This window comes from Amphibalanus amphitrite, unplaced genomic scaffold (assembly GCF_019059575.1).
Source record: "Amphibalanus amphitrite isolate SeventyFive unplaced genomic scaffold, NRLGWU_Aamphi_draft 000108F_arrow, whole genome shotgun sequence".
NCBI classification, from domain to species: Eukaryota; Metazoa; Arthropoda; class Thecostraca; order Balanomorpha; family Balanidae; genus Amphibalanus; species Amphibalanus amphitrite.
In genome coordinates, this window is record NW_024881603.1 from 98703 (window position 1) to 125690 (window position 26988).

The following is a 26988-nucleotide window of genomic DNA, read 5'->3' on the forward strand; positions in this document are numbered from 1 at the left end:
GATAGTAAGAACAAGAGCTACAATAATTTATCAGCTCGTTTTCAATAACAATGTGCTCTAACTCACAGATGTCGCTTCCATAAGAATTGTTAAGCATTCCGTGTTCGGAACCATCAAAGCATTCTTGATTGGTTCCGCATTTATTTGTAATGGTCGTCATTCGTTGTCGTTATGCGCGGAATAAAATATGATCGGCCTGTCAGAGCCGTGAAATCTAGACAGAAAAAGTCACAATGGACGCAGCCGACTGTAGTTAGAACTACGGCCTCAAATAATGACTCTCACGCTTGTGCGACGACCTCCCAGAGCGACGGACTCTAAAGAAGGACCTCATTTTCACCGGCTGGAGTCGGGCCCTCGGCTGTTCAATGGGCGGCGGCCCCTCAGAGGAACTGGCCTGTCCCCGCGGCCGTGCTCGTCCGAGGCGCCGACACCGGCGGAGCGGCGCACCGTCACTCGGCGCCGCCCGCAGTACGCGCTGCACGCCATTAGCAGGTCATCACCGGCCCGGTTACACCGTGCACTTAGCGAGCGTAATGAAACCGGAGCGACCGCGGCGGCGGCGGCGGCGCGCTCCATTATGGGACACGGAGGGCGCGGCCTCGGCACCGACGGTGTGGGCGTCTGCGGACGGCGGCGGGGAGAGGGAGGGAGAGGGAGAGGGAGAGAGAGAGAGAGAGAGAGGGGGGGATAGAGAGAAAGTGACAGAGTAGAAGCGTTGACCCTCCTTAACCAGTCGCCATTAGAGACGATGTGATCGTCAGAGAAGGACACGCCCATCCCGACAGTGCGATAACCCGCCGGGCCGGGCTGCTGCTGTCGGCTGCAGACTGCCTGATTCACGCTGTGGTGCGGTCCGGTCACGGGAGAGGGCGGTTCCTGCCCGCTCCGGACGGCTGTTACCTGTCAGCGACCTCACGCACACCTCGTTAGGGAATGACCGCCACCTCTCCGGTAATGAGTCAATCCGCAGAGCCGATCACCGGACAGCGCTGACATGTGTCCGGTGAGCGGCCGTCCGACCCGTCTCGCCCAGAAATATCGCCTCGCCGTCTGCGGTGGCGGTCGGGCCGTAAATCAGCAGCTCGTTTTAGGACCGGTCATTCCTTATCCTCGGCTGTGGCGTCAGACTTGGAGACGCACTGACACTGCCAGAATTTGAGCAGGTGTGGTGACAACATGCCGTCCGCGTGTAGTTTGGTGGGACACTGCACCGGTTGTTAGTACAGCTCGGCTGCCCGTCGTTGGAATCACGGTGTGTTGATCTGACAGTGCTGGTTAGACGCACATTTGTCTGTCTGTCTGTGAGATAACGGCAGATCGGTCGGACAGTGCCGGTAACACGCACACAGTGCTGTCAGCGGTCTGTACTATCACGGTCGGTGCAGCGGCCGACCGCGCTGCAGCTGCGGCTTCCCCACTGCAGCAGTGCGGTCGCCGGCTCCCCGGCCGGTAGCGTGCTGAATAATCTCACGGCAATCTGCCGGCTGATCTTGCTTCCGTGGCGGCGTCGCACGTGGAGCGGAGATGTTCCCACACTCGGCCGAGGCGCGGCTGTGCGCCCGTGCGACAGCGGCTGGGCTCAGTGACTAGTCGACTGCAGGCTAAGATTCACAGGCCGGCGACCGATATCTGATGGGTTTGAAGCGCGGTATGCCGACGTCTTGTTTGCAGCTCCCCGCCTGGGCGGTCCCCGCTGTGCTGTACCGGCCAGCAGTCGGTCAGCCCGGTCAGCGCGGCGTCCAGACCAAATCACAGCCTCTCACAGGCCGTATTGTGCCGGCCGGCAGTCAGTCAGCCCAGTCAGCCAGTGCTGGGTCCGAGTCCGTACCACGGCTTCCCATCGCTGCTGGCGCGCGCTCCAGAACCCCCGGCACGCGTCTCGTCCAGCGCCGCGCGTCAAAACAAAATACCCGTCCGACAGATCGCGCGGCCATCTCCCGTGTTTGTTTACGAGCGGCCGAGTGGACCGGAATCCGACGAATTCCGGCCGGGCTGGCCGACGCGCTGAGAGGTAGCTGAACAGCTGCCGAGTGTGAGCGATAGCCACTGGAGTTCCGCCAGGTCCCCAGATAGCAGTCCTGGGAGCTCCACGATACTCCTGTACAGTAGTTCTGGGCTCCGGGACGCAGCAGCTGTCTGGGAATAGCACCGCCGCGCGGCGAGACGGGTAACAAGGCCTGCGGTCTGCCACATTGACAGCCGGAATGTGAAAATAACCGAACTCCATTTGCAAAACAGCGCTGAAAGCTCGCGAACATTGTGTTTGAACGTTATTATGGAGAGGAACATGACAGAAAAAGTGGCGTTGCGTCATGACTGCGGCGTTTGGTTGTCGGCGCGAAGGTGGCCGGCGGCACAGCGGCTGGGAGGGGTGGGCGCTCGGCGGCGGCTGTATCTGGCGGAGAGGCCGGTCGGCGGCTGTATCTGGCGGAGTGCCGGCCGGTTGGCGGCTGTATATCTCGCGGAGTGCCGGCCGGTCGGCGGCGCGGCGCCCAAGGCCGCTGGGCTCGGCTGCCGAGCGGCGTGGGAGCGGCTGCCGCGGGCTGAAACGGCGTCACGGGACCGGCGCGGGCCGAGACAGCGTCACGGCTGCCGGCGGTGCCTCCGAGTCAACGTACCCACGATCCCCTCACCGTCAGCGGCTGGCCAGTGTCCACCGCCGGTAGAGATGACGTCACCGGTCTCCGGGAGTGACGTCACCGGGCGGTCAGTGGTGGCGAGCGGCGGCCATGAGGCCGAGGCCGGCAGGGCCGCCGCGCGGCGGGGCGCCCGCCGACGCCCGATGCCGCGTCAACGACGATTTACTGGTGCTGCGAGGGACGGCGCCGGCCGGACCGGGGAGACCGAGCTGCCGCAGACACAGGGTGGGTGAGCAGATTGGCATCGGCCATCCAGTGCCGAGATCGGGCGGACCTGCCGAGACCGAGCTGCCGAGATACCTCGCGACCGTCAGCGGGGTCCGATTCTTGTGCCTTTCGACGGTCCAGCACCTACAGGCAGAGCCCGGGCTCTGGGACTCTCGACTCGGACTGCATGTGCTGGTGCCGGCCGACCTCTGAATGACCTTAGCAGCGACTGCCGGGTCGAACCGCCGCTCGGTCGGTGTCTGGCTGTCCGGCGCGACCGACAGCCGCCGACCGAAGCTATCTCCGGCCATCCCCGGACCACAGCCATCCCCGGACCACAGCCGTCTCCGGACCACAGCCGTCTCCGGACCACAGCCATCCCCGGACCACAGACGTCTCCGTCCGTTCGACCAATCGGCGGCCCGTTCCGGTCTCAATGAAGCGGCGCTCTGGTGCGGCGCGCCGCCGGCAGAGACGGCGGACCAGTTTAGACCTCGGACCGGCCGCCGGCGGCCAGAGACGTAATTAAACCCGTCCGGCCGGCCGCCGGAGGTGCTGTGCGGATGATGAGGTGCGGCCGGCTCAGCGGCGGCGCGGAGACGCCATGGTGAGCCATGGTGAGCCATGGCGGCTCACCGCCGACCGGTCTCATGCGGTGAGCTGACGGCGAGCTGAGATGTGAGTGATTGTGAGCTCTGAGGAGGGCAGTGGACGGGTCGGTGAGCTGGGAGGCGAGTCAGTGTGAGCTCTGAGCACTGAGCAGGGTGGTAGACTGGACGGATAATAAGCGGGTCGGTGAGCTGACTCAGGTGGGCGGGTCGGCGGTCGTGCCGCTGTCATTGGGGCTCCTGCCGCCCCAGTCGGACCGGCGCGCCCGTCCACCGGCCGCCGTTTTTGGTCAGCTGCCGACGACAGTGGCGCCCGCGAGGCGGTGACCGGCGCGGGCCGTGAGCGGCGGCGAAACGGCCGGCTGGCGGCTGGGGTTGTGAAACCACATCCCTCCGCCTGTGTTTACCGGTGTGTCTGACCCGGGCACGCCACAGCGGGTCGCGGAAGGCTGGGAAAGCACTTCCGTGCGCTGTTGGGCCGCCGACGGCGCGGGGAGGTCGCGGCGGGGTCAGGCGAGCCGCGGGCCTGCCGCGCCCGGCGCCGACCCGAGGAGTTCCAGCCGCCGCCGCTCACAAGGACACTCCCGGCCCGTCAGTGACATCTCCTCCCAGTCCCGGTCCGTCAGCAAATTATACTGGTACGATTGGATGGCGCTGACGCCATTAACTACCGATCGTTAGCGCCATGAGATGATGACATGCGGCGGCCGTTCTCTGCCGGCGGCGAGCGGGGACACCCAGGGGAGTCTTTTTGTCATTAGAGCTGATAGCTGCTGAGGACGGTGTGGCCCACCTGCCCCGTCTGTAACATCATAGTTATGGAAAGATCTGGTGGAGAGTGACATTCCATATACGGGATCCATTTTCCTTGCCTATATAGCCAGACTTCGTGAATGATAAGTGTGGCCAATGAAGTGTTGAGTGTCTGCCTGACCCCTGCGTGCGGCGTGTTGTTCTCGTGCAACGCTCCTTGCCATACCATGCTAGCATGCATCATCTGTCAAAAGACTTCACAATCGATGCTACGCATAAACCCAATTACTGAGCCTCCAGTAGAGTTAATGCAGCGTGTCTGAGATGTCATTCAATGCAGACTTGAATACACGCCCAAATTATCGCCAGCGACCGTCACTCATGCCTTGCCCACCCCAGAGTTTCGTGCACCATCCCAGATTTCTCTGGAACCCCGAGTCGAGCCGGCGGGCCCCGGCCGCTCCCCGCCGCTCATCCACCTGCACGGTATGTGCTCCGCCGAAGCTCGTAAACCTTGGGTTTTCCTCGTGGCGTCATTTTGATTCGGCGACTCGCCTCCAGCCGCGCCGTCCTGCTGGAGCTGATCTGGCGTGCGCGATTCTCCTCTCTGGCGCCGCTAACTGCCCCGGAAATACCGCTTCCCGCCGACAAAGAGGCACTTTGTGTCGTCACGCCTCGGCCACAGCCACCGTTCCCCGGCCTGGGCGGTCTCTATCCTCTCTCCTCTCTCTCTCTCTCTCTCTCTCTCTCTCTCTCTCTCTCTCTCTCTCTCTCTCTCTCTCTCTCTCTCTCTAGTTCTCTTCGAGAACTATCTCTGAATCACTTCCGAGCCCGAGTGTGATCACCCACTCATATCTCTAGTCTGGCCTATAGCCAGTCGCCTTTATTCTTCCCCAGTTCGGTTCGGTCCTTTCTGGTCGGTCCCACTCACTATATCGTGCCAGTCGTGCGCGGCTAAGGGCTAAGGCTCGATTACAGTCGATAAGACTATTTCAATGTACTACCCAACTCATGTTGCGGGGCTCCTTGTCAGGCCTTTGCACGGTCTGAGTCTGACGCCACATTGCAGGCTTCTCTGCTCTGTTCACGCCTGTCCGGCCCCTCTCCTCCCCTCCCTGAGTCCGTATCGAGCTGACGGGAGGAGCGGCGTTGCAGCCCAGCCGGCGTCAGCGCCGCCCTGCACCTGTCTACCTCGTCCTCCATTAAGACACGCACAAATCAGACCAGTTGAAAGGTGCTCCGGCGTCACCTGATATTTACGAGCGGCGCCGGGCGCCTCCGGAGGCCCGCCTCGTTCCGACGCGCTTTATGATGAGCGGCGGGGCATATTAATAGGGCGTGGAGAGGGCGCGAGTGCACGAGTGCGTATGTGTGTACGCGCGTGTGTATTTATGCGTGTACGTGTGTGTTTGTATGCGTGTGCCCGCCCTTTAGGCCTTCTCAGGGCCTCCCGTGTCCGCCGTCTGTTGCACTGTGCAGCGCGGCCGTGCCTGCCCGGACCGGTGTCGGCCGGCGGCCGTGCACGCGGCGTTCCGTGCGGCGGCCGCCGGTATCTGGGGACATCTGCTGGCCGGTTTCCGGTGTGTGCCGGCGACTGTGCGCTGGGGCGCGGAGTGACCGGGTTTTCCGTTTGGCAGGCGCGGCCGGCCGGGCGCCATGCTCTGATGGCCAGCCCTGTGCCGGCTGCCGGCGCGGCGGCTCGGCCGCGTGAGGAGCGTCTCCGGCTGGCGGCCAGCCTCGGTCACACGGAACAGGTGGAGGCGCTGATCGCCGCCGGCACCCCCGTCACCGCCGATGTGGTGAGTACTGACCGGTGGGGAGGGGGGAGGGGATACCGCGGGACGGTAACGTCGAAACATTGTGACAAGAACCCTTCACTGATCAGTGTTCACAGAATAGCAACACTAACAAAGACCACAACAATGTAGACAATAGTACCCCCAAGACTGGAGTCTCCCACTCCATATCTCTGGAGACTGGACCACTCCCTCTCACCAGGACTGGACCCATCTTCAACACTGCGATACAACACACAACAGTATCACCAACACTGGAGACTGCAACATAACACACAACAGTATCACCAACACTGGAGACTGCAACATAACACACAACAGTATCACCAACAACGGAGACTGCGACATAACACACAACAGTATCACCAACACTGGAGACTGCGACATAACACACAACAATATCACCAACACTGGAGACTGCGACATAACACACAACAGTATCACCAACACTGGAGACTGCGACATAACACACAACAGTATCACCAACACTGGGACATAATACACCAGTATAACGCCTTTTGGGGCGACTAACGGAGCGAGCGAGAGGGTGAGCCTTGCACGTGCGAAATTTCGAGGGGGTACCTCCAGCTGACTTGTGCAGTGTGCACGGCACCCTACTAACCGGTCTCTAGCGATGTGCCAAATTTGAGCACAATCGGCCCAGCCGTTCTCGAGATCTGAAAGCGACACCCTGCACGTGCGCACGTGCAAAATGGGTTCAAACTGACTTTTGCACGGCACCCTACTAACCGGTCCCTAACCATGTACCAAATTTGAGCGCCATCGGTCCAGCCGTTCTCGAGATCTGGAATCGACCCCTGCACGTGCGCACGTGCAACAGCACCCCAACTCTGGCACATGGATATGCAGTGCCTAGTGGGTGCCTACCTGCATGCCAACTTTCAGCGCAATCGGCCAAGTAGTTACCGAGATATTGCAACAATTACAAAAGTGACACCTCTTCGTTTTGCACGTGGCAGACTGCGACATAAGGGGTCACCCACATGCATCGGGAATAGTCCAATACTTGGTAGAAGGAATGAAGCTACCCTACAAAAAATACCGCGTGTAAATCGGTCAAGTGGTTGCTGAGATATAAGCGTCGCAGAATCGTGACCACGGACGGCCGGCCGGCCGCTCATACTCAGAAATTTCCGTTATTCTACGTAAGACTCCGCTCGCTTCGCTCGCTCCGTAACAACAGTACCATCATCAACACTGGAGACTGCAACATGATACACAACAGTATCACCAACACTGGAGACTGCAACATGATACACAACAGTATCACCAACACTGGAGACTGCGACATAACACACAACAGTATCACCAACACTGGAGACTGCGACATAACACACAACAGTATCACCAACACTGGAGACTGCGACATAACACACAACAGTATCACCAACACTGGAGACTGCGACATAACACACAACAGTATCATCAACACTGGAGACTGCGACATAACACACAACAGTATCACCAACAACGGAGACTGCGACATAACACACAACAGTATCACCAACACTGGAGACTGCGACATAACACACAACAGTATCACCAACACCGGAGACTGCGACATAACACACAACAGTATCACCAAACTGGAGACTGCGACATAACACACAACGGTATCATCAACACTGGAGACTGCGACATAACACACAACAGTATCACCAACAACGGAGACTGCGACATAACACCCAACAGTATCATCAACACTGGAGACTGCGACATAACACACAACAGTATCACCAACACTGGAGACTGCGACATAACACACAACAGTATCATCAACACTGGAGACTGCGACCTAGCACCCAGCAGTATCACCTCCAACGGAGACTGCGACGGAACATAGAATAGTATCACCAGCATTGGAGACTGCGTTAAATAACAAAGCCGTATCACCGACGGTAGAGACTTCAGTATATCACTCAACAATACCACCAATATTTTCCGGAGACTGCAACAATTGATAGTTTATGCAACAGTACCAACAACACTGGAGGCTGACTCAGGTGATACACCAGCTCTGTATCTGGACACAACAATATCACCAGCTCTGGAGTCCATACCGCTGCTCACAAATGTAATTTCAGCATTCGGAGCGGTTGTTCGTACACACCAGTATAGCGCCTTTTGGGGCGACTAACGGAGCGAGCGAGAGGGTGAGCCTTGCACGTGCGAAATTTCGAGGGGGTACCTCCAACTGACTTGTGCACGGCACCCTACTAACCGGTCTCTAGCGATGTGCCAAATTTGAGCACAATCGGCCCAGCCGTTCTCGAGATCTGGAAGCGGCACCCTGCACGTGCGCACGTGCAAAATGGGGCCCAACTGACTTTTGCATGGCACCCTACTAACCGGTCCCTAACCATGTGCCAAATTTGAGCGCCATCGGTCCAGCCGTTCTCGAGATCTGGAATCGACCCCTGCACGTGCGCACGTGCAGCAGCGCCCCAACTCTGGCACATGGATATGCAGTGCCTAGTGGGTGCCTACCTACATGCCAACTTTCAGCGCAATCGGCCAAGTAGTTACCGAGATATTGCAACAATTACAAAACGGACACCTCTTCGTTTTGCACGTGGCACGTGCATAAGGGGTCACCCACATGTATCGGGAATAGTCCAATACTTGATAGAAGGAATGAAGCTATCCTACAAAAATTACCGCATGTAAATCGGTCAAGTGGTTGCTGAGATATAAGCCTCGCAAAAGCGTGACCACGGCCGGCCGGCCGGCCGCTCATACTCAGAAATTTCCGTTAATCTAAGGAAAGACTACGCTCGCTTCGCTCGCTCCGTAATCATTATCTCTTATGTTGGAGGCTGCAGTTTTGCATGTGCGAGCTGCACTAGAAGTGGAGACCTTAAATTCGCATGTATCAGTATCACCGGAGACGTAACTCCGTCCATATGCAGTATCTCCAGCACTGGAGACTGCAAACCCGTGTAGTACAAATTACAATACCACCAAAATCTGGACTGCATCAAACACAATACACATCAAACGACACTCACAGCAGCTTCAGAATGGCTTCTCGAGTGTAGAGTGGTGCAGGAGTCAGAATACATACAGGAAGTGGTTATAGTATCAGAGTCCTTCTGAGTGGGACAGGTCTGGTGGATCGGGACAGGAGTGGTGTCAGTCCGATGGAGCAGGGGGTGGTGTCAGTCCGATGGAGCGGCACAGGGGTGGTGTCAGGTCAGTCCGATGGAGCGGCACAGGGGTGGTGTCAGTCCGACTGAGCAGGGGGTGGTGTCAGTCCGATGGAGCGGCACAGGGGTGGTGTCAGGTCAGTCCGATGGAGCGGCACAGGAGTGGTGTCAGTCCGATGGAGCAGGGGGTGGTGTCAGGTCAGTCCGATGGAGATGGACAGGGGGTGGTGTCAGTCCGATGGAGCCGCACAGGGGTGGTGTCAGTCCGATGGAGCGGGACAGGAGTGGCCGCGTGTCCCCGTTAAGCCCGGCCCGCTCGGTCGCCGCCCCGGCGCCGCACGGTTCCATCGCGTGGTTCCGCTGCGTGGTTCCACTGCGTGGTTCCGCCGCGCTGGTTCGACACGGCCCACAAAGGCGCCGGTCACGGTCGAGCCGGCGCCGCGCGGCTCGCACTCCCCTGAGCGGCCGCAGTCGGACCTCAGCGGCGGCCGAGAAATCCGTCCAGCCCGCTCCGCCGCTCGAATCACTTCCTGCATTGGCCCGGGTCACAGCGAGGTCACAGCGAGCGGCCTGACTGCCACCCAGCAATCCCAGCAAAGCCGGGTGTTTCATTTACTGGGCCGGCGTGCGATTCATTCGAGACCATGTGGGAATCAGGCCTACAAATGAACCATTCTTTCTCACCGCCTTAATCGAAAATAAATTGACCAATCACGACCGTCGCTCGATTGGTAACTGAAACTCGTAGTTCCGCCTCGGCTGTGGGCGGAAAAAACGTCGTCTGGAACACGTCCACCGGATGATGTACGGTTCTGGTGTCTGGCGGAAAAGTCAAGACAGTAGGACCGGCACAGCGGCTGTCTGCATGGGGTAAGAACCGGCAGCCGACGGTCTGCTTCACCTCACATCACCTGACCTCACCTTTTGTATTCACTACCATCTCACCTTATGCTGCTTCTTCACCCGCCCCACCTTCGTCTTACCTCCACTATTACCTCACTCTTACGCGACCCACCTCACCTCACCTCACCTCATCTCACCTCACCTCACCTCATCTTACCTCACCTCACCGGCCCAACTTGCCTCACCTCACCTTCACCCCACCTGAGGTCGCATCCTCTCTCGTTTCCTCTCACCTTTCCGCCGCTCCTCTCCTTAGGCCGCGTTCCCACTACGACCGTTCAACAACGTAAATTGCAACAACGGGAGGAAACGGACGAGATCGTTGATCTAGAGACTTTTCTAAAAAAGTTGAACACTTCCCTAGATCTGGTATACGGGGCAAGATGGGGAAACATCGTGAGACATCGGCAAACGGCTTGGACAAAGCCAGTTGAGAGGAGCGATGATGAAGGAGGGATCGGCACAGTAAGCTATTGTAAAAAAAAAAATCAGAATATAAGTATTTGACGTGGTAAAAGATCCCATGCAACTGAAGTAATGATAAAATTAGAAAACCTTTTAAATTTATTGGCGTGTTTTATTAGGTACGCGAGCATTGAAAAATATTTCAACAATGCCAGCGAAAAGCATTCACAGCTGTGATAACGACAATCTATTGACTTTTGAAGAGAAAATGTGTGCAGTTGATATAACTCATTGTGGTTTTGCTGTGAATGGAAGCTGTAACCGATAAATTGCAAGTTCCGATGATTTCTTAACAGCTAGTTTATTATCGCAATCCTCGATAAAACATTTAGCAGTTTGAAGCAGGCTGCAATGCAGCTGAATTTGCCAACACAGGTTCAGCGATTTAACCCTCGCATGTGTGCGGCGTTTGCCAGCTTCTAATGCAGTGGTCGGCAGGCCCTCCGGGGTCGTGCCCCCTTTTCGGGCGCGAGGCAGGGCCATTACCCCCACCCTACCAGACACCCATTGCATACACAACCGAGCTCACTGAAATGTCATACCTTTCCGTGACTCTTTGGGTATTTCGGGTATTATTATGGAAAAACGTCGCATCACGACACAATTTTACCCTCGAGCCGATCATTTTTTTTTATCTGCCATAAAGCATGTCATACATTGACAGAAATAACTGTTGACTTGTTAGGCAGTTGTTTCTTGAGATCATGGAAGGTCATAAAATTTCAATTCTAGAAGGCACAGCGGGTGCTGATCAGATCTACTACACAATTGTCATTGACCCTTTGAAAGTCTTAAGTCACCCAATGGCCAAGGAAGTTAACCGTCACCCGTATTGGTGTTTTGCCAGCCGCTAATTTATGGGGGGAGAAATTCGTTGGACCCCTGGGGGTCCAACGAATGTTGGAGGCTAGGGTCCGACCGGCCCCTCCCCGTTTACGTTAGCTGTTATGAAAACGCCAATAGAGGGGCGACGGTTAGCGTTCGATCTTTGAACCCTGAGACCAAACAGGCGTGATGTCTGTCCCATCAAGGGAGACATTAATTCTAAGATAAGGCTTTCTCAGAGGCACCCATTACCCCCCGCCGAGGGGCTCCATTACCCCCAAAGGGGGCATGCCCCACCATTTGCCGACCCCTGTTCTAATGTGTAGGGGGAGGGGGGTCGGTTGGACCCCCCCCCGCTTGCCGTTTGGCCCCTGATTGAGCTAGAGCTTCGCGGAAAAAACGAGCGTGTTGCCCGTGACGAGAGGAAGCCGATGATACCCAATTTTAAGGTCCTAGGTCATTGGGTGACCTTCCAGGTCAGGTCAATGACCCAAAGTCGGGAAAATCGGGACCTGCTAAAAAGTCGTAAAGTGTGGCTGCTAAGGGGTTTTTCGGGGTGCTGATCACGAATATCGTGTTAGTTTTGATCACAGATGATGTCTTTAAGCATTTAGACCAGGTCGGGTCAGGTCAGGTCAGGTCAACCAGTAGGCATCGTGACGGGTATTCGTAGTACGTGTCAACCGCCTCTGACAACTTCGTAACATGTTACGAAGGCACCAAAACTACTTCGTAAATGTTCAAATGGTTGCTAAATTCGAACTCAGCTCCAAAAACTAGCCTAGAAACATGTACAGCTCGAAAAAGTGAGCCGAGGTCACCCGAGGTCACCAAAGGTCAATGACCTGTCCTGACCTTCAGGTGACCTTGACACCCACCCTAATGCATGGAAGCAACATCAAATCACATGGTTGAACGTCTGAAACCACGAAAAGCTTGCAAACGCGCGGCTAATGCGAGCCGACATACGCAGAATCGCGATTCCGGCCAAACATGGTCTCGGAAGAGGTCACAGGTCAAAGGTCATTTGGGTCAGGGTCATGAAATTTTCAGGGTAGGTGTAAAATTGATCAATGTGAGGGTACTGAAAGTTTCGTCGCAATCGGCCGCTTTTTACGCGAGTTATTCGCGAAAAACCATGGGGGGGGTCCATCCGACCCCCCCCCCCCTACACATGCGAGGGTTAAGTATACGAGTACAAGTATACGAAGCCGGCATTCAGCTTACAGCAGTGTCACCTCATGTCACCATCGTCATGTGACTACATCATCTCGTCAGGCGATGCTAGAATTGTATAAATGCAATTATAATATCATGTGCATTACAAGGACCAGACAGCCCAATGACAATCACATGCTTCGCATGTGGTCGTCCCAATCACATGGCGCGGTCCAGATGGCCTTGATCCAGAAGACACTGTGATTGTTTGAGCCTCGGATGAGGCCCTCGGTGAAGATCCGACGGCGGAAGCTGGGTGTGTTGAACGAGGAGTCGCCGGCCGCTTGAGATCATAAATGAGCGACGACGCCGGTGGCCATGATTGTCGGAAACTCTGCCTTTAGTTTCAGAAGAGCGCGCTGATGGTAGGTAAATGAATAAATTGCACTAGACCTACGGTATACCTGCCGAAAAGTTACGTTATTCATCGCCACTTAGCGCTCGACTACATCTATGTATATAATTAGAGCTATGTAGCTTTTATCCGCAAAAATGCACCACCTTTCATGCCTTGCTGCTTGTCTTCTCACTTTGAATATCAAGAAACTTCCCAAAAAGGGCTTCCTGCTCTATGCACTGCCTAAAAATGCTTATTGTGTCATTTAATATCTGCACAAACCTTCAAGAACGTTCAAAAAGTTGAACACTGTTCAACTTTTTGGCGACCTCACCAACCGACCAACATGGGGAGCAAACTTTCAAAACCTTACAAATGCCAACACGTGTCAAATACCCGGTTCCCACCACCACCGGCAGAGATCGTAAAAATGCATGATGTGATTTTGCCGATCTTGCCGGTTTTCTCCCGTTATTTTACTTTACGATGTTGAACGGTCGTAGTGGGAACCCGGCATTACGCCACCACGCCGATGCAATGGAGAAAAAACGGCGACAAAACAGGCGGTAGACGCCAGTGGAAGTGTGTTTTCAAACAGCTGCTTCGTCTTTGCTATGATGGAGATGAAACGGATTTTAATCCCGGATGTGAGTGGCTGGTCTCCTCAGAAACTCTTCAAAGGCTATCCAGCTGCTCGACGGAACCTCACTCTGGCTCACATTTGGCTTTGGTTCTCATCGAACAATGTCCCTGAATTCTGAATGCATCCTCAGAGAACTGGTGGCTGGTAAAGAAGGGCATAATCTGTTTGGTTTACAAATCTAAATGTGCCTGAAGATTATCTCCTTTGTAAAGGCTTTCGCGTGGTTTTGGAATTCCAAAACACGTCCGTATAATATGGAGTTGCTTTAAATCTCAGCTGCTAAGTGTTCTCAAGGTACAAATAAAGGTGTTTCCTTTATTTCTTCTGTGTGGTTTCCATGCATGTCTAATTTCAAAATCCGATTTCAAAGTGAGTAATCCTCTGTGAATGCAATATGCTGGGCCGCGGCTGTAGGCTCGGCGCTTTGTATCAGCACCCCACGCTACGGAGACCCGGCCCACACACCCGGCTACAGACCCGGCCGTCAGATCCGGCCCACAGACCCGGCCGGCAGACCCGTCCGGCAGACCCGTCCGGCAGACCCGGAATACAGACCCGGCCAAAAGACCCAGCCCTCAGACCCGGCCGTGAGCGAGTTGTCTGCGGCGGCGGACGGCCCAGTTCCCACGTCCGACCCGCCCCTGCCGCCTGCTGCTGCCGGCGCCACCGCCACCGACCGAGAGAGCCCCCGGCTACCTCCGGCTCCTGAGCGGTGACTCGGCACGGCCGGTCTCCGGGCTGCGCTACAACCGATCGACAAAGGCGTGGGGAGAGCGGCGGCACGATCAGCGCCGCTGGACGCCGGCGGAGAGCCGCGGCGTCCGCCGCGCAGAGCCCGCGTCCGCTGTCCCAGCTCTGTAAAAATGTGGCCGCCGCCGCCGTCAGCCGCCGGATGCGGCGCGCACAGAGTAATTATTCGCCGCCATCTCCTCACCAATTACGGTGTAAGTGGGACGCCGGACAAGGCACGCACAGCCTCTCACAGCTAAGGTGGGCGTCTATCAAACGATTTGGTGAACTGCGCCATGCGAGTGCAGCCATGAGAGGAAGATACAATTTCATACCACTATCGTAACAGGCCCATGCTGAATTATTTGCTCAGATTACACCATGACAGTAGTTAGGTAACATGCTACACAGCAGTCATAGCCAGTCGTAACACTCGAGTGTCACTCAAACCGCCGTATATCATTTAGGGGAGAGTGGGGCAAAGCGGCCACCCTAACGCTTCTCACGATGCCAACGCTTGATTTTTAAACTTGGAAAGATTCTATCTATAACAAAGTAATCCCTAGTAAGTTGTCTTTTATTTCAACTGCGTTTTATTTCCAAAGGCGTTCACATATGGAATATATTGACAAAACTTTAAACCTATGCATATTGGCCACTTTGCCCCATACCTTGGGGCAAAGCGGCCACCGGCGTCTTTTCAAGTCCCAATATAAGAAACAAAATAGTTGCCTCATGTACGACTAGGGTATTTGATGGTGACAAGGTTTAAGTGAGGATGGATGCTGACTTTATTATCTTCCACCTGTGGGTAAACAAAAGAAGGATTTTCATGAAAAAACATTTAATTGCATTATTTGGTAACTCATGCAACTGAAAAGTGGCCAAGATGAATGCATGACGACACATTTGAATATAAATAATGTTTTTTATCCAGATGGAAACAACCCATGGCCAATTGGGGGGTGGCCACTTTGCCCCGGCCACTTTGCCCCGCGCATACCGTCCGAGACAAAAATATTCCAGCTTAGCTATTAGTGGGGTAAAAAACATTAAAATTGGTAGAATACATGTACGATAACCATGCAATGCATGGACAAGAACGCTTATAAAAATTCCAAACGGTTATGGAATAACTTAACATTTAAAAATTGTAAACATAGTTGGTAACCTGGCAAGAAATGCTTTTCCGTGTTTCACAGAACAATGGTGATGGGTCTGAAACCCCGGTCTGGCTCATTCGAACGACCATGAAGAGAAGTATAATTGAAAACCATAAATTGGAACTGACGCTAGCTATGAAGGGCTAAAACGATGGGTGGCCGCTTTGCCCCGGGTGGCCGCTTTGCCCCACTCTCCCCTACTGTATACTGCCGTCTGACTGCCGTAAAGACCATTTACACTGTCGTAGACCGTCGTTAAATGAGCACAATGCCGGGTGAAAACTAGTGCCATCGGCCGGGTCACCGCCGGCCGTCTCGCTATTGTGTGTGTGAAGTTTATGGCGGGTCGCTCCGTCTTCCCAGCCGAGTCAGGCTGGCTGGTGGCAGGTGTTGGTCGGTTCTTCTGTGGAGTGCCACCGGCAAGCTTCTGATGAGTTTTTGGTAAAGTACGCACTACTGGGTAGTGAGTATACGGTCTCGCCGGCAGGCGCTGATGCGTACTGTGTAGTGGTTTGAGTTATGTATCGCTGGCAGGTGTCGGTGGGCCCTCTGTGTACTGGGACGTGACGCCGCTACTTTATGAGGGCTGTTGAGCGGCGCTCTACCGCCCGCCGTCCGCCCCCGATCACCCCCTCCCTCCCCTCCCCTGCTCAGTCGGCTCCGCCCGCCGCCCGGCGCGCCGTATTGGGACGTGCACAGCGGTGCACAGCGGTGCACAGCGGTGCACGGTGACGGTGCACGGTGTCGGCCGGCAGACTGGGCGGAGCTGGCCCGTGCCGACCCGTGTCGCGGGGCGGAGGGCCAGAGGTCGCCCGCCCCGCCGAGTGGTGCGGAACACAGCTGCGAGCGGACGGCCTACTGCCGCTGCCGTCACTGAGGCCGTCCGCGGCGCCGCAGCGGCCGGTCGACCGGCAGCTGCAGCAGAGAGCGGGGCCGGTCGACCGGCAGCTGCGGCAGAGAGCGGTCAGCCGGCCGGCAGCTGCAGCAGAGAGCGGTCGGTCGGCAGGTCGGTCCGCGCCGAACTCCTCATAGAAAACGTTCTAGTGATTATTCCTCAAGAGGAAGCTTATGAATAGGTGCCGGTGTAGTGTTGTGCTAAATATTTAACGCGTCACTTTTCGGGATTTCCTCCGCAAGAAGCTTCATAGTTCTGGAATCACTGTTTTCTTGGAACACAACACAATACAAAGAACACGCTAAACAGCATGCATTATATATTTCGTTTGATAAGGCTACAGAGCGTCTCAATCGATTCAATAGGAGCTAGGCAGCCAGGCGGTGGCATCATCAGCCCCACTGCCATACTCTCCATCATCCGCCCCCAGCAGGATGTCCGCAGGATTTAACTTCTGTGCGCCTAAGATTTCCATCAGTACCTACCCACTGCGCACCGTCCTGCAGTGGTGTGCGTTACTTGCGTTACTTGCGTTACATGCGATAATGCCCTACTCAGATAGACCCATCGGTTAAGTCATTCTTCCGACAGTCATTGCTATTTATGCTCATACATTATTCAGTCTAAGACATGTAATCCGTGAGTTACTGGTCACCTTAGACTGGGCGCCGGGAAAGAGACCGTATAGTTTTCGGAGGACCAACCCTGTAATTGATGACAGCTCCGCGCTCGTCTGCGCAGCGTTTTATGCTCTCCAGTATGGTCCTGTGTGAGCCAGAGTGATACGTCTACTTTCTTGGCACGCCCCGTCCCAGTCCTCCAGTTTATATATTCGTTTGCGGCACGGCCACTCTCTGGGTGCTCAATCCGCACGGGCGCCGGTTCCCATCCCTTCCTCCGGCCCATTCATTACCAGCTGCATCTCAATTCCTTCGATACGTTCCCTCCCATCTCCGTCACCGTCAGTGATCTATCGGTGGTGCGGGATCAGTCTTCCCTGTCCCGGCGAGGTAGGATAGGCAGTAGGTACAATACTGACGCACTCATCAGACCCCTCACCAGGCATCCAAAACTTTTCTTGAGCTCGCTTCAGCACCACAAAATAATGGCGACCTTTTACTTTCCGTTGATGACCAGTTTTGCATCCACTAGTTTCATAAGTTTCAAAATGCATCAATACGAATATTCAAGATCGCGATTTTATTTGTAGGTGGTTGTCGCCTCGATTGCAGATCTGCATTCGCTCTACGTGGGACCTCTCCTATGTGGTGGTGGAAACCGGTCCCGGAAGGGCCCAACCCCCCCGGACCCTCCTTCTCACCGGAAGGAAACCCACCGGTGTAGGTTCTACTGCAACCGGCGTCAGTAGCGACTCAGGGTCGTCTTCGGTCCACCACTGAGCATGGTCGGTCCAGCAGTGTCATAACTTCGTGTCTGGCTTCTACTGAAGCCGGCGTCAGTAGCCGTACCGCTGAACCCGGTTGAACTGACCGGTGTCATATCTCCAGGATATAGGTTCTACCGAAGCCGGCGTCAGTAGCCGCACCGCTGAACTCCAATGTACCGCTGAGGTGTCCGGCCGGTCCAGCCGTGTCATGACAGATGACAGCCGTTTACCGGCGCCTCTCGGTGTCCGACGCTCCGTTTATCACCGGTGTGATGTAGAGGGTGTGATCTATCGCGGGCCGCGGCGTCACAGCCAGCACCTCTACCGCCCGGCCGCGGAGACCAGAACAAAAACTGGACGTCTTCTCCAAGGCCATCCCGAGAAGTCGGAACGGATTTACGGATTTAAGCGGAACCGTCGTTGGTGAATTATCGATTTTACTGCAGAATTATCCGACAATCGTCAATCAGAAAGAAATAAATCCAAAGCGAATTCATGTTTGAAAATAATGTTTTTCACTAATTTGCTTGAATCTTTGGCCATGGCTAATACGCTAAAATTAGTAAGGCCTGACCAAAACACGTTACTAACAGTGCACTGCAAACACTGCTATTTCTGCTCGTGGACTGATGCCTGGCGAACTAGAGACCAGTGTTACTGGCGACCAGACTCGCCTAGCCATCAAACTATGGGTGCTCCTACGAGTGAGTCACCCACGTTATGGACAGGACCTGGCAGGTAAGCACACCCGCCCCGCACATCCACTTTTATCACGGTATTCTGACAAACACCGCGCTGCAGCCTCAGCCGATTCTATCTGTCCTGAGAAATGGACAGCGCCTCTATAATGCAGACATTAACGACGCCGTATCTGTAGGAGCGTCATCAGTCAAAGGCCGACCGGCTCGCTCAGCGGCGCAGCGGCGCACGGCGCGCGCGGCGGTAGCTTGTTGTGAATTGCGCGCAGAATGCAGCACCTAGCATATAAATCCTTCTTACCGGCTGCATTGGGCGCGGGGGTAATTAAGGACTCGGACGGCGGTGCGTGCTGTTTGGAGAGGGCCGGATTTCACGGTGGCGGGGCCGGTCGACTGCTGTGGAGCAGCACGCCGGGCCTGTGAAACCGCGGCTGACTTATCACCGCTGACGGGCCGCCGCTCGCGGACCGGGCACCGGAGCGGTGGGCGCTGGGCGCACAGCCTTTCCCCGGGCAGCGCGGCGATCCGGGTACTGTGCCACGGCTCTGTGATTGTGACACTGCCGCTGGGACTGTGACGCAGGTCTGTGACTGTGATTCGGCTCTGTGACTGTGTCGCTGCCGCCGTGACTGTGACGCAGGTCTGTGACTGTGGCGGAGCGGTAGCGTGAGCCCGTTCCTCCGGACTGGTGACTCAGTTTGTGCCGTGTGACTATGCGCGATGCGATCGATGCTCTGTCCGTCGCCTGCGCCGCTAATTGCATGCGTGCTTTCGGAGCTCTTCGAATTACACCAGCTGAGTGCTTTAGGCCTGGGCTCGGCCATTCAGACAGCAGACTGGTACAGACAGGCAAAAGCCAACTGACGCCGCGCTTTCGTGACCATACAAAGCCCACAATAAAAAGGATCATTTACTAGCAACGGTATTCAGCACATCTGTGGCCGCTCGCCGTATTAAGTCCGTAAAACACCGGCTAAGCTACAAAAGAACGCTCACGTGTAGACATGCACATGCTTAACGTGAGAAGTTCTTATGCTCGATGCACTTTTGTTAAAACAAACATTTCTTTAGGCGCGCATTTTCCTCATGTGATCCAATCCTCTTGCAGCCTGCAAACCATACATCAGCGGGCTGTGTATGACATCACCATCGGCTGCCTTCGGTCTCGTTTGCGCAAAGTTTTGCACAGTCAGAGCGGGGTCCGCTGTCGCTGCAGAGATGCCGCTGCGGAGTGCCCGGCGCCGCGCTGCTCACCGCTGCCTTTTGTGGCGGTTCCGGCGGGGGGGGGGGCGGCGGAAATGGTCAGAGACACGGTACCGTCTGGTTTCCGTCTGGGGCTCTTGCAGCAGGCGTCATCCGCCGCAGTGTGTCCGCCGGCGCTGCCCGCGGCTGGACGCTGACCCCCCTTCCCCCGCGGCCTGTTACAGGAGGGCAGGACGGCACTGCACCTGGCCTGCGCCGGAGGCCACGCAGAGGTGGTGGCCGCGCTCCTCTCTGCCGGCTGCGACGCCAACTGCCCGGAAAAGGTGAGACGGCGACACTGGCCTGCACTGGCCCTGAGTGGGGGCCCACTGTCCGGAAAAGGTGACAGGGGCAGCGTCGGACTGCACTGGTGATATGTGGGAACGTCTCCAGCTGGGCTGGGAACAGTTATGACTGACTACGTCACCAGCCGTGGCAGAACCCCCTCCCCCTCCCCCACTCCTCTCACCCAGCGCTGCGTCTCGTGTGGGAGAGGGAGAGTCCCGGGCGAGAGAGGGAGGATCTCGTGTGGGAGAGGGAGAGTCCCGGGCGAGAGAGGGAGGATCTCGTGTGAGCGAGGCGAGGCGGCCCGTCACGGCCGAGCGCTGTCGGCGATACGGTCGGACGTGCCGGCCGGTGCAGTCGCTCGGCGGTGCTGTGCCGTGTGTCGGGGAGCGGTGGTACTCGTCGGACACACGGCCGGGCCGCTGTCCAGCCGCAGACGGCAGCTAATGGACCGAGCCGCGCCACTGAGGACAGCAGTGTCGTACCCCAGCACACAGACTGGCGGAGAGAGCGAGAAAGCGAGGGAGCGCGCGCGACAGATCCCAGAATAGCACAGCCTCACAGAGCCCTCCCTGCGCCCGGACCGTGAAACTAACCACCACCCTGTGAGATGAAATTATAATAATGTCTTACACGGATCATAGGAGGTGAGTGTAATGACGATGCGGAATTTATGGCGTTGCAGCTATCAAGGTCTTATGCAGAGTGCAGCCTGCAGCTAGATGGACTCGGGGACGGGGCCGGCGAGCCCGGTGGTCCCGCCGATGGGACAGTGTGCACTGTGCAGCGGTACATCAGTGACACGACGGCGGCGGGGGGCGGAGCGACCATGGTGCGCTATATGTGGCGCCGGCGGGCCGCCCCATGTCGACACCACTGCGGCCGATCTCCAGCCCCCGGACCACACACGGGGCCGCCCGGGACACCGGCCGGCCGCCGGCCGCCGCCGCTCGCACGGGCGCGTCATCTCGACAAAAAGCGGGCACGCTCCAGCTCGGGGCGCCGCCATTGTCCGACGGCCTGTGCAAAAACGCCGGCGGTCTGCGGTCGGCTGCTGGGCGGCTGCCGAGGGGCACCCGGTGCTCGGAGTGCTCCCGGTGCTCGGAGTGCTCCCGGTGTCCGAACTGCTCCCGGTGCTCGGACTGCTCCCGGTGTCCGAACTGCTCCCGGTGCTCGGACTGCTCCCGATGTCCGAACTGCACCCGGTGCTCGGAGTGCTCCCGGTGTCCGAATTGCGCCCGGTGTCCGGACTGCTCCCGGTGCTCGGAGTGCTCCCGGTGTCCGAACTGCTCCCGGTGCCGAAACTGCACCCGGTGCTCGAAGTGCTCCCGGTGTCCGAACTGCACCCGGTGCTCGGAGTGTTCCCGGTGCTCGGAGTGCTCCCGGTGCTCGGAGTGTTCCCGGTGGCGAGACGGCGCCCGGTGCTCAGACTGTTCCCAGGCGCCGGGACTGTGCCCGGCTGCCGAGGGGCACCCGGCTGCCTGGACTGCTCCCGGTGTCCGAATTCCGCCCGGTGTCCGAACTGCACCCGGTGGCGAGGCTGAGTTGGCCGCCCAGTATGCCGCGGGTCAGAGACCGGTACCAGGCCGACTGGGGTCGAGCCCCGCCATCCATCCCGGCCCGGCGGCCACATATGTGCTCAGCCTGCAGCCCGCTGACATGTATGGTCGACCCCTCGGGGCGCCTGCAGCGCCGCGATGTCTTCCTCGGCAGTCGGCATCACCGTGGTTCAGTGTTAGAAGTGGGTCTCATCCCGTGGTGTCATAAATGGCCGGGATAGTGAGACGTTTCGCGCCCGCAGTGGGCCGGGCCTCGGCTCGACTATATGACATTGTTTGCTCAGCTCTGCGCTCGATCCTGCGCCGAGTCATCCGGACGCCGCTGTCGTGTGTTGAGGGTTTGTTATCTCACCTGACCAACTCTAAAGCGGTGAGCTCGTCAGTGTGTGACTCTCCAGCCGAGAGGCCTTTGACACTCCGAACAAATTCGTAGCTGTAGACATCGCAGGCCATTTAGCTACAATCAGCTCGTTTGTTGTCGGTCTAATGGGGTCCATTGTTTGTGGTTCACTAATGGACTGCAGCGATCCGATAGGTAGCTCGCAGCTCCTGAGTTGTGAAGGTCTGCTTCCATCCGTGTCTTTCTCTCCAGTTCTTAGCTCCCGTAACAGTGGCATTCAGCACACAGTCGAAGGGAATTATTGAATAATCAGCCCTTTTGATGCGCTCCCCATCTCTTCTGGCGGAGGCCGCGTGGACGATAAAAACCCGAGCCACATAAAAGAGAGCCGCCCGGCTTCGATGGCGGTCTCAGCTCATTAATTACCGGGACCGTGTCGTTTTTGTTCCGCGGTCCACCGACCCGGCTCTCACCCCGTGGGGCTGCGGCGTTTTTGCCTCTGGCTCTTTCATATTCAACGGCACTAAATGCTATTGAAAAATTTCCTTTGTTTCACATGTTCTATACACATCGTTGAATAATGATGTTTCCCAATTACTTGACCTGATTATACCGATATATTGTACCTATATAATCCTCGACAAACGTCACATACCTAATACACTGATAATATATGGATGACTTTACCATAAATGACGACTTAATTCTGTCCACTTTCATAAATGTATAATTACATCTTGGAGGGGTGCACGGTAGGCGGTCGGGCCGGTCTAGCCTCGCGAAACCTCAAAGACACTTTTTTTCCGAAAATTGGAAAACAACGCATACAAGTCGACAGAAAATTCATCAAAGATTACGATTAGTGCATTTGCATGGCTCACGAGACATTTTTTCGTGGACAAAAGTATCGTTAAAGACAGCGCTCCGTAACACTTTATAAGGGGGATAATCACAGCCGATATTTACGCTCTTTGAATATTTTGCGGAACGATAAAATTGCTAGGTGTTGAGCATCCATTTTGCATGGAAAGTGAAATTTAGATCTTTAGACGATTCCGCCATAGAAAGCAAGTAGACAAAATCAGTTCAAAATGTCTTATAATTAGGTTAACTTTTTATATTTTTTTCTACCACTGAACATTACGTTTAATGAATTAACCAAGCCCAGCAAAAAAAGTTTTACGAGGATGAACTGAAAATAATGCTGTATCGCATGCACTAAGACATTATCTATTAGGAGAGCCAGTGAAAATTTGCAGCCACTTGCAGCCCTGGCATCCAGACACTTTTTTCTTCTAAGGGTTGGCCGTGGCTTGGTGCACTTGAGCACAAGTGGTAAATGCCCCCAAGGGTGTTTTCGCGATAGCTCAAAACACCCAGGCAATAGAGAGCTGCAACCTGGCATACCTGACCTTTGATGCACGCTGCATCTTGTGACACCAACTGCACTTTCAAGTCAGGTCAGGTCACTGACCTATGACGTCATAAATGAACCTCTTCACGATCCTCAGATGTCGCAACCTTGCAACGCTCTCAGTGCAAAAGTAACTTTCACAGGGAGGTGAGACTTGCAGGACTTATTGTCCTTTAGAGGTCTTACAGCTTGTATATCTCAGATTTTTCCTAAATGTCACATTAAGTCAGGTAGGTCACGTGACCTCACCTATAAGTCAATGGGGAAATATAAAAACTGTTATTTTGGCCCCAGGAATGATATTCAATTGTCTCAAGTACATGGAATCGTTACTTCATGCACTCCTTGCAAGTTGCATTGTTGGCCTTGCATGACGTCATTTATGACGTCACTAGGGTCATGCGAGTTTTTCGTCAATAACTCCCGATCAAATTGAGCTAGAGAGTCGACAAGATCACCAATGGACTCCGGAAGACCTGCCGAATCGAATGATATGTGATATGACCTCCTTTGACCAACTTCGTGATTTGAAGACCTCTGACCTGACCTTGACTCGAGGTCAAGGTCAGGTTGACCTTACGGTGGCCTCACCTGAACAAAAGTATACCATTCGACGCGCCTGAGCAAGGCGAACACGACGATGTCAAAATCGTGGTTCTGCGGCCATTTTTTGCGAAGTTATTTACCAAAAACCAAGCCCGCTGCTTGGGTCACGTTATGAAATGGGGCCTTGCCGGGCGAGATTTACCCTGTGTCATGATATGTATAGATTGGTAGGGCATAATCGTTTGAATAGGAAATTGGTTTGGAAGCAATTTTCTATGGAGGTACACACCATTTCAATGTCCTACCCAGCTCATATCGTCATAAATTTCGACCTACCCTCAAAAGTATTCATGCGTTATTCGAGCAGCAATTAGGCAAATTGCAATCTCGCCACAGAGCACAAATCCTATAAGAGATAGTCCTTATTTAAAACATATGCTCACTGGATATTCAAGAAGGTTGCTCCTAAATATTGTGGTTCTAGCTTCAAAAACATGGATGTTATGAATGCCGATAGGTTTCGCGAGGCTACAACGGCCGGATCGCCCACTGTGGGGTGGGGGGAGATGTCCCACAGAATTTCAGTTCCCAGAGAGCTCGGGGCCGGCCGCAGCAGTCTGAACTGACCCCGCCTCCCTCAGGTGGTGTCAGAGGACCGATGGCCACCAGTCGCTCTCTGCGCGCCGCCTCGGTCGCCGCCCCGAGATAATCTAATTTTACATCGAGTCTTTTGTTTATTCAGTTATTCGCCGATCCATTACGCGGTCGGACTGAGATCTGATCTACAATGAAAATGAGGCGCACCGGTCGGCGGACGGCACTGCAGGGGGCTGCCGCTGCCGGCCAGGAAAAATACCAAAACAATTGCGTCCGGCGCTGATGATGCGGCGCTCAGGACCACTGAGGGGCCTCCGCGGTCCTGTCGGCGGCACTGAGCGTGTCTGAGGGGCTGGCCAGTGGCTGGGACCGATCAGAGCTCCTGTCCGGTCATCAGGACGCTCAGAGTTGTCTGCAGAGGGAGGTAGCTGTTGTGAAAGTACTGCCGAGAAACTGGAGCGAAAGCCAGGTCACCTCCCCAGCCCCCGCGGCGAGCGATTCAGCGTTTGTATGCAGGCGGCGGGGGTCGGCTGTTTGCATTCAGTGGGCTTTCGCTGAGTTACTGTACGCTGGTTAGACGCTCCGTTTGGCGATCGTTCGATGGGTGATAAATAAGTCTCACTTGTTTTCCACTTTGTCCAATTACACAACATGCAAAGATATTTTACGATTTAGGAGCCATCCATCGATAAATCTAGCACAGTTCCGATAAAGAAACCTACTGAAAGGTCACCTCCATTGCCGGCTGCCCTACCCCAGTGGACGATAGATCGACGCCTGCTCAATTACCGACTCGATAATGACGACAAGAATTACATACTATTTGCCAGATATTACGTAAACCAAACATCCCGGTCCACGATTGGGTCAGACCAATGTCACCTCCCGTTCGAAGTGGCACTCTGGTGTGATGAGATGCTCGATAATCTGTGAAATTACCGCTAGTGATGGCGACTGTGCCGACTGTGTCCAGCAGATATGTGGACCGGCCGATGGGCCACTGCCCTTGGGTCCATCAAGTAGCCATTGTGTGGTCGGCTGATAGTCGCTGATACGCACAGCCAGCGGACGGAGGCGCAGAAACTGCCTCCGCCCGAATAACGCAGCGAGTGGACTAATTCTGCGCCCAATAGTGATGAATCGTCGCAGCTAATCACGGCCAGAGTCGGACAATCTATTCTAAAATAGAGCCGCGCAGAGACGGTCCACGGAATCGGCCGCCATGACGAGCTGATGGTGGGAACTGGGCACCGTTTGTGGTTGGCGAGGACCAGTGAAACGGAGAAAAACGCCGCCCGCGACAGCCAGTGCCTTTGTGTGCTGCCCGTCTGATGGCGGCGCCCAGATTGTGGGCCTATCCGCCGGCTTCCTGGTTCATATCGGCGGTGATAAGCGGCGGCTGGCCGGTGGGGCGCCGTGAAAGCGGCGGGAGCGGGCCGGCCGGCGCACGCTAGCGCGCCGCCCGGCCACGGTTCGTCGGAAGGTCATCTCAGGCTCAAAAGAAACGATATATACCATTCGAAAGCTGACGGTGAGCTGAATCCAAAAATGTAATTTTTATCAAAATCGATCGATGGCCTTTTTTGAAAATTGCGTTTTTGTAAAAACTTTATAATTTTTTATTCAATGGGCTGTCCCGGACATTCTTGAAAACATAAACAATAAACATGTATTTTTGAGTTCCAGTGAAAGCTGAACGCCAAAAGAACAATATTTAGCGAAGCAATATTTCCAAACATTAATATGCGTCTCCCACAGCCGACCATAAGGCGCAATTACACAGCTCAGTGTCACGATGAACCAAAGTCAGCCACACAGAAGCGTGAAATGACCCTTACCGACTCGCAGACCCGGCGCTCTCGGCCCGCCTGACCGGCCACGGAAAGAACGTTGGCCTCTCGTTCTACTAAACAAATGTCATATTTGTCAGTTTAACTGTCTACATCGCTATTAAAGTTATTCAGGATACCTGTGAAGAAAATTCATTGTTCTGCTTGATTTACAACATGCTTTAATTTACATTTTTCTTATACATGTTTTGTTCCATCCAGCTGCGCTCAGTGCCCGCGCAGGGGAAGTGAGCGGGGTTCCACTGTCAGAGGCTGTACTGGTGACAGCTGCCCGGCCGTGCGACCGGTCAAAGGTTACCCTGCCCCGCCGGGCGCTACCCCCACTCCATCCGAGCTGAGGCCGGTACAACCTCTGGCATTTCAGCGCGGCTAATTTTCCTTATATGGGCATGATACCAAGCTCAATTGAGCAAAGTAGACATGAACAAATGCAAATTAATGCATGATGTGAAAATGACAGAGCAATGAATCTTCTGCTCATGTATCCTGAATAACTCAAGTACCGACTTGAATCGTTAAACTAACAAATATGACGTCTGTTTAGTAGAACGACAGCCAAACCTCCTTGCCGTGGCCGGTCAGGCGGGCGGAGAGCGCCGGGTCTGCGAGTCGATAAGGGTCATTTCACGCTTCTGTGTGGCTGACTTTGGTCCATCGTGGCACTGAGCTGTGTGATTGCGCCTTATTGTCGGCTGTGGGAGACGCATATTAATGTTAGG

At 55.3% G+C, this 26988-nt stretch overlaps 1 protein-coding gene across 1 annotated transcript in view; it reads left to right on the forward strand.

Annotated features, from left to right (window-relative positions):
• The window catches only part of LOC122380839 (ankyrin repeat domain-containing protein 6-like), a 66376-nt gene that overhangs the window by 18031 nt on the left and 21357 nt on the right, over positions 1 to 26988 (forward strand). Inside the window, exons 2-3 of the mRNA XM_043364337.1 lie at positions 5848 to 6009; positions 19864 to 19962. Coding sequence (XP_043220272.1) covers positions 5875 to 6009; positions 19864 to 19962 — 234 coding nt within the window. The 5' untranslated portion in view covers positions 5848 to 5874. The remainder of the gene's footprint in view (positions 1 to 5847; positions 6010 to 19863; positions 19963 to 26988) is intronic.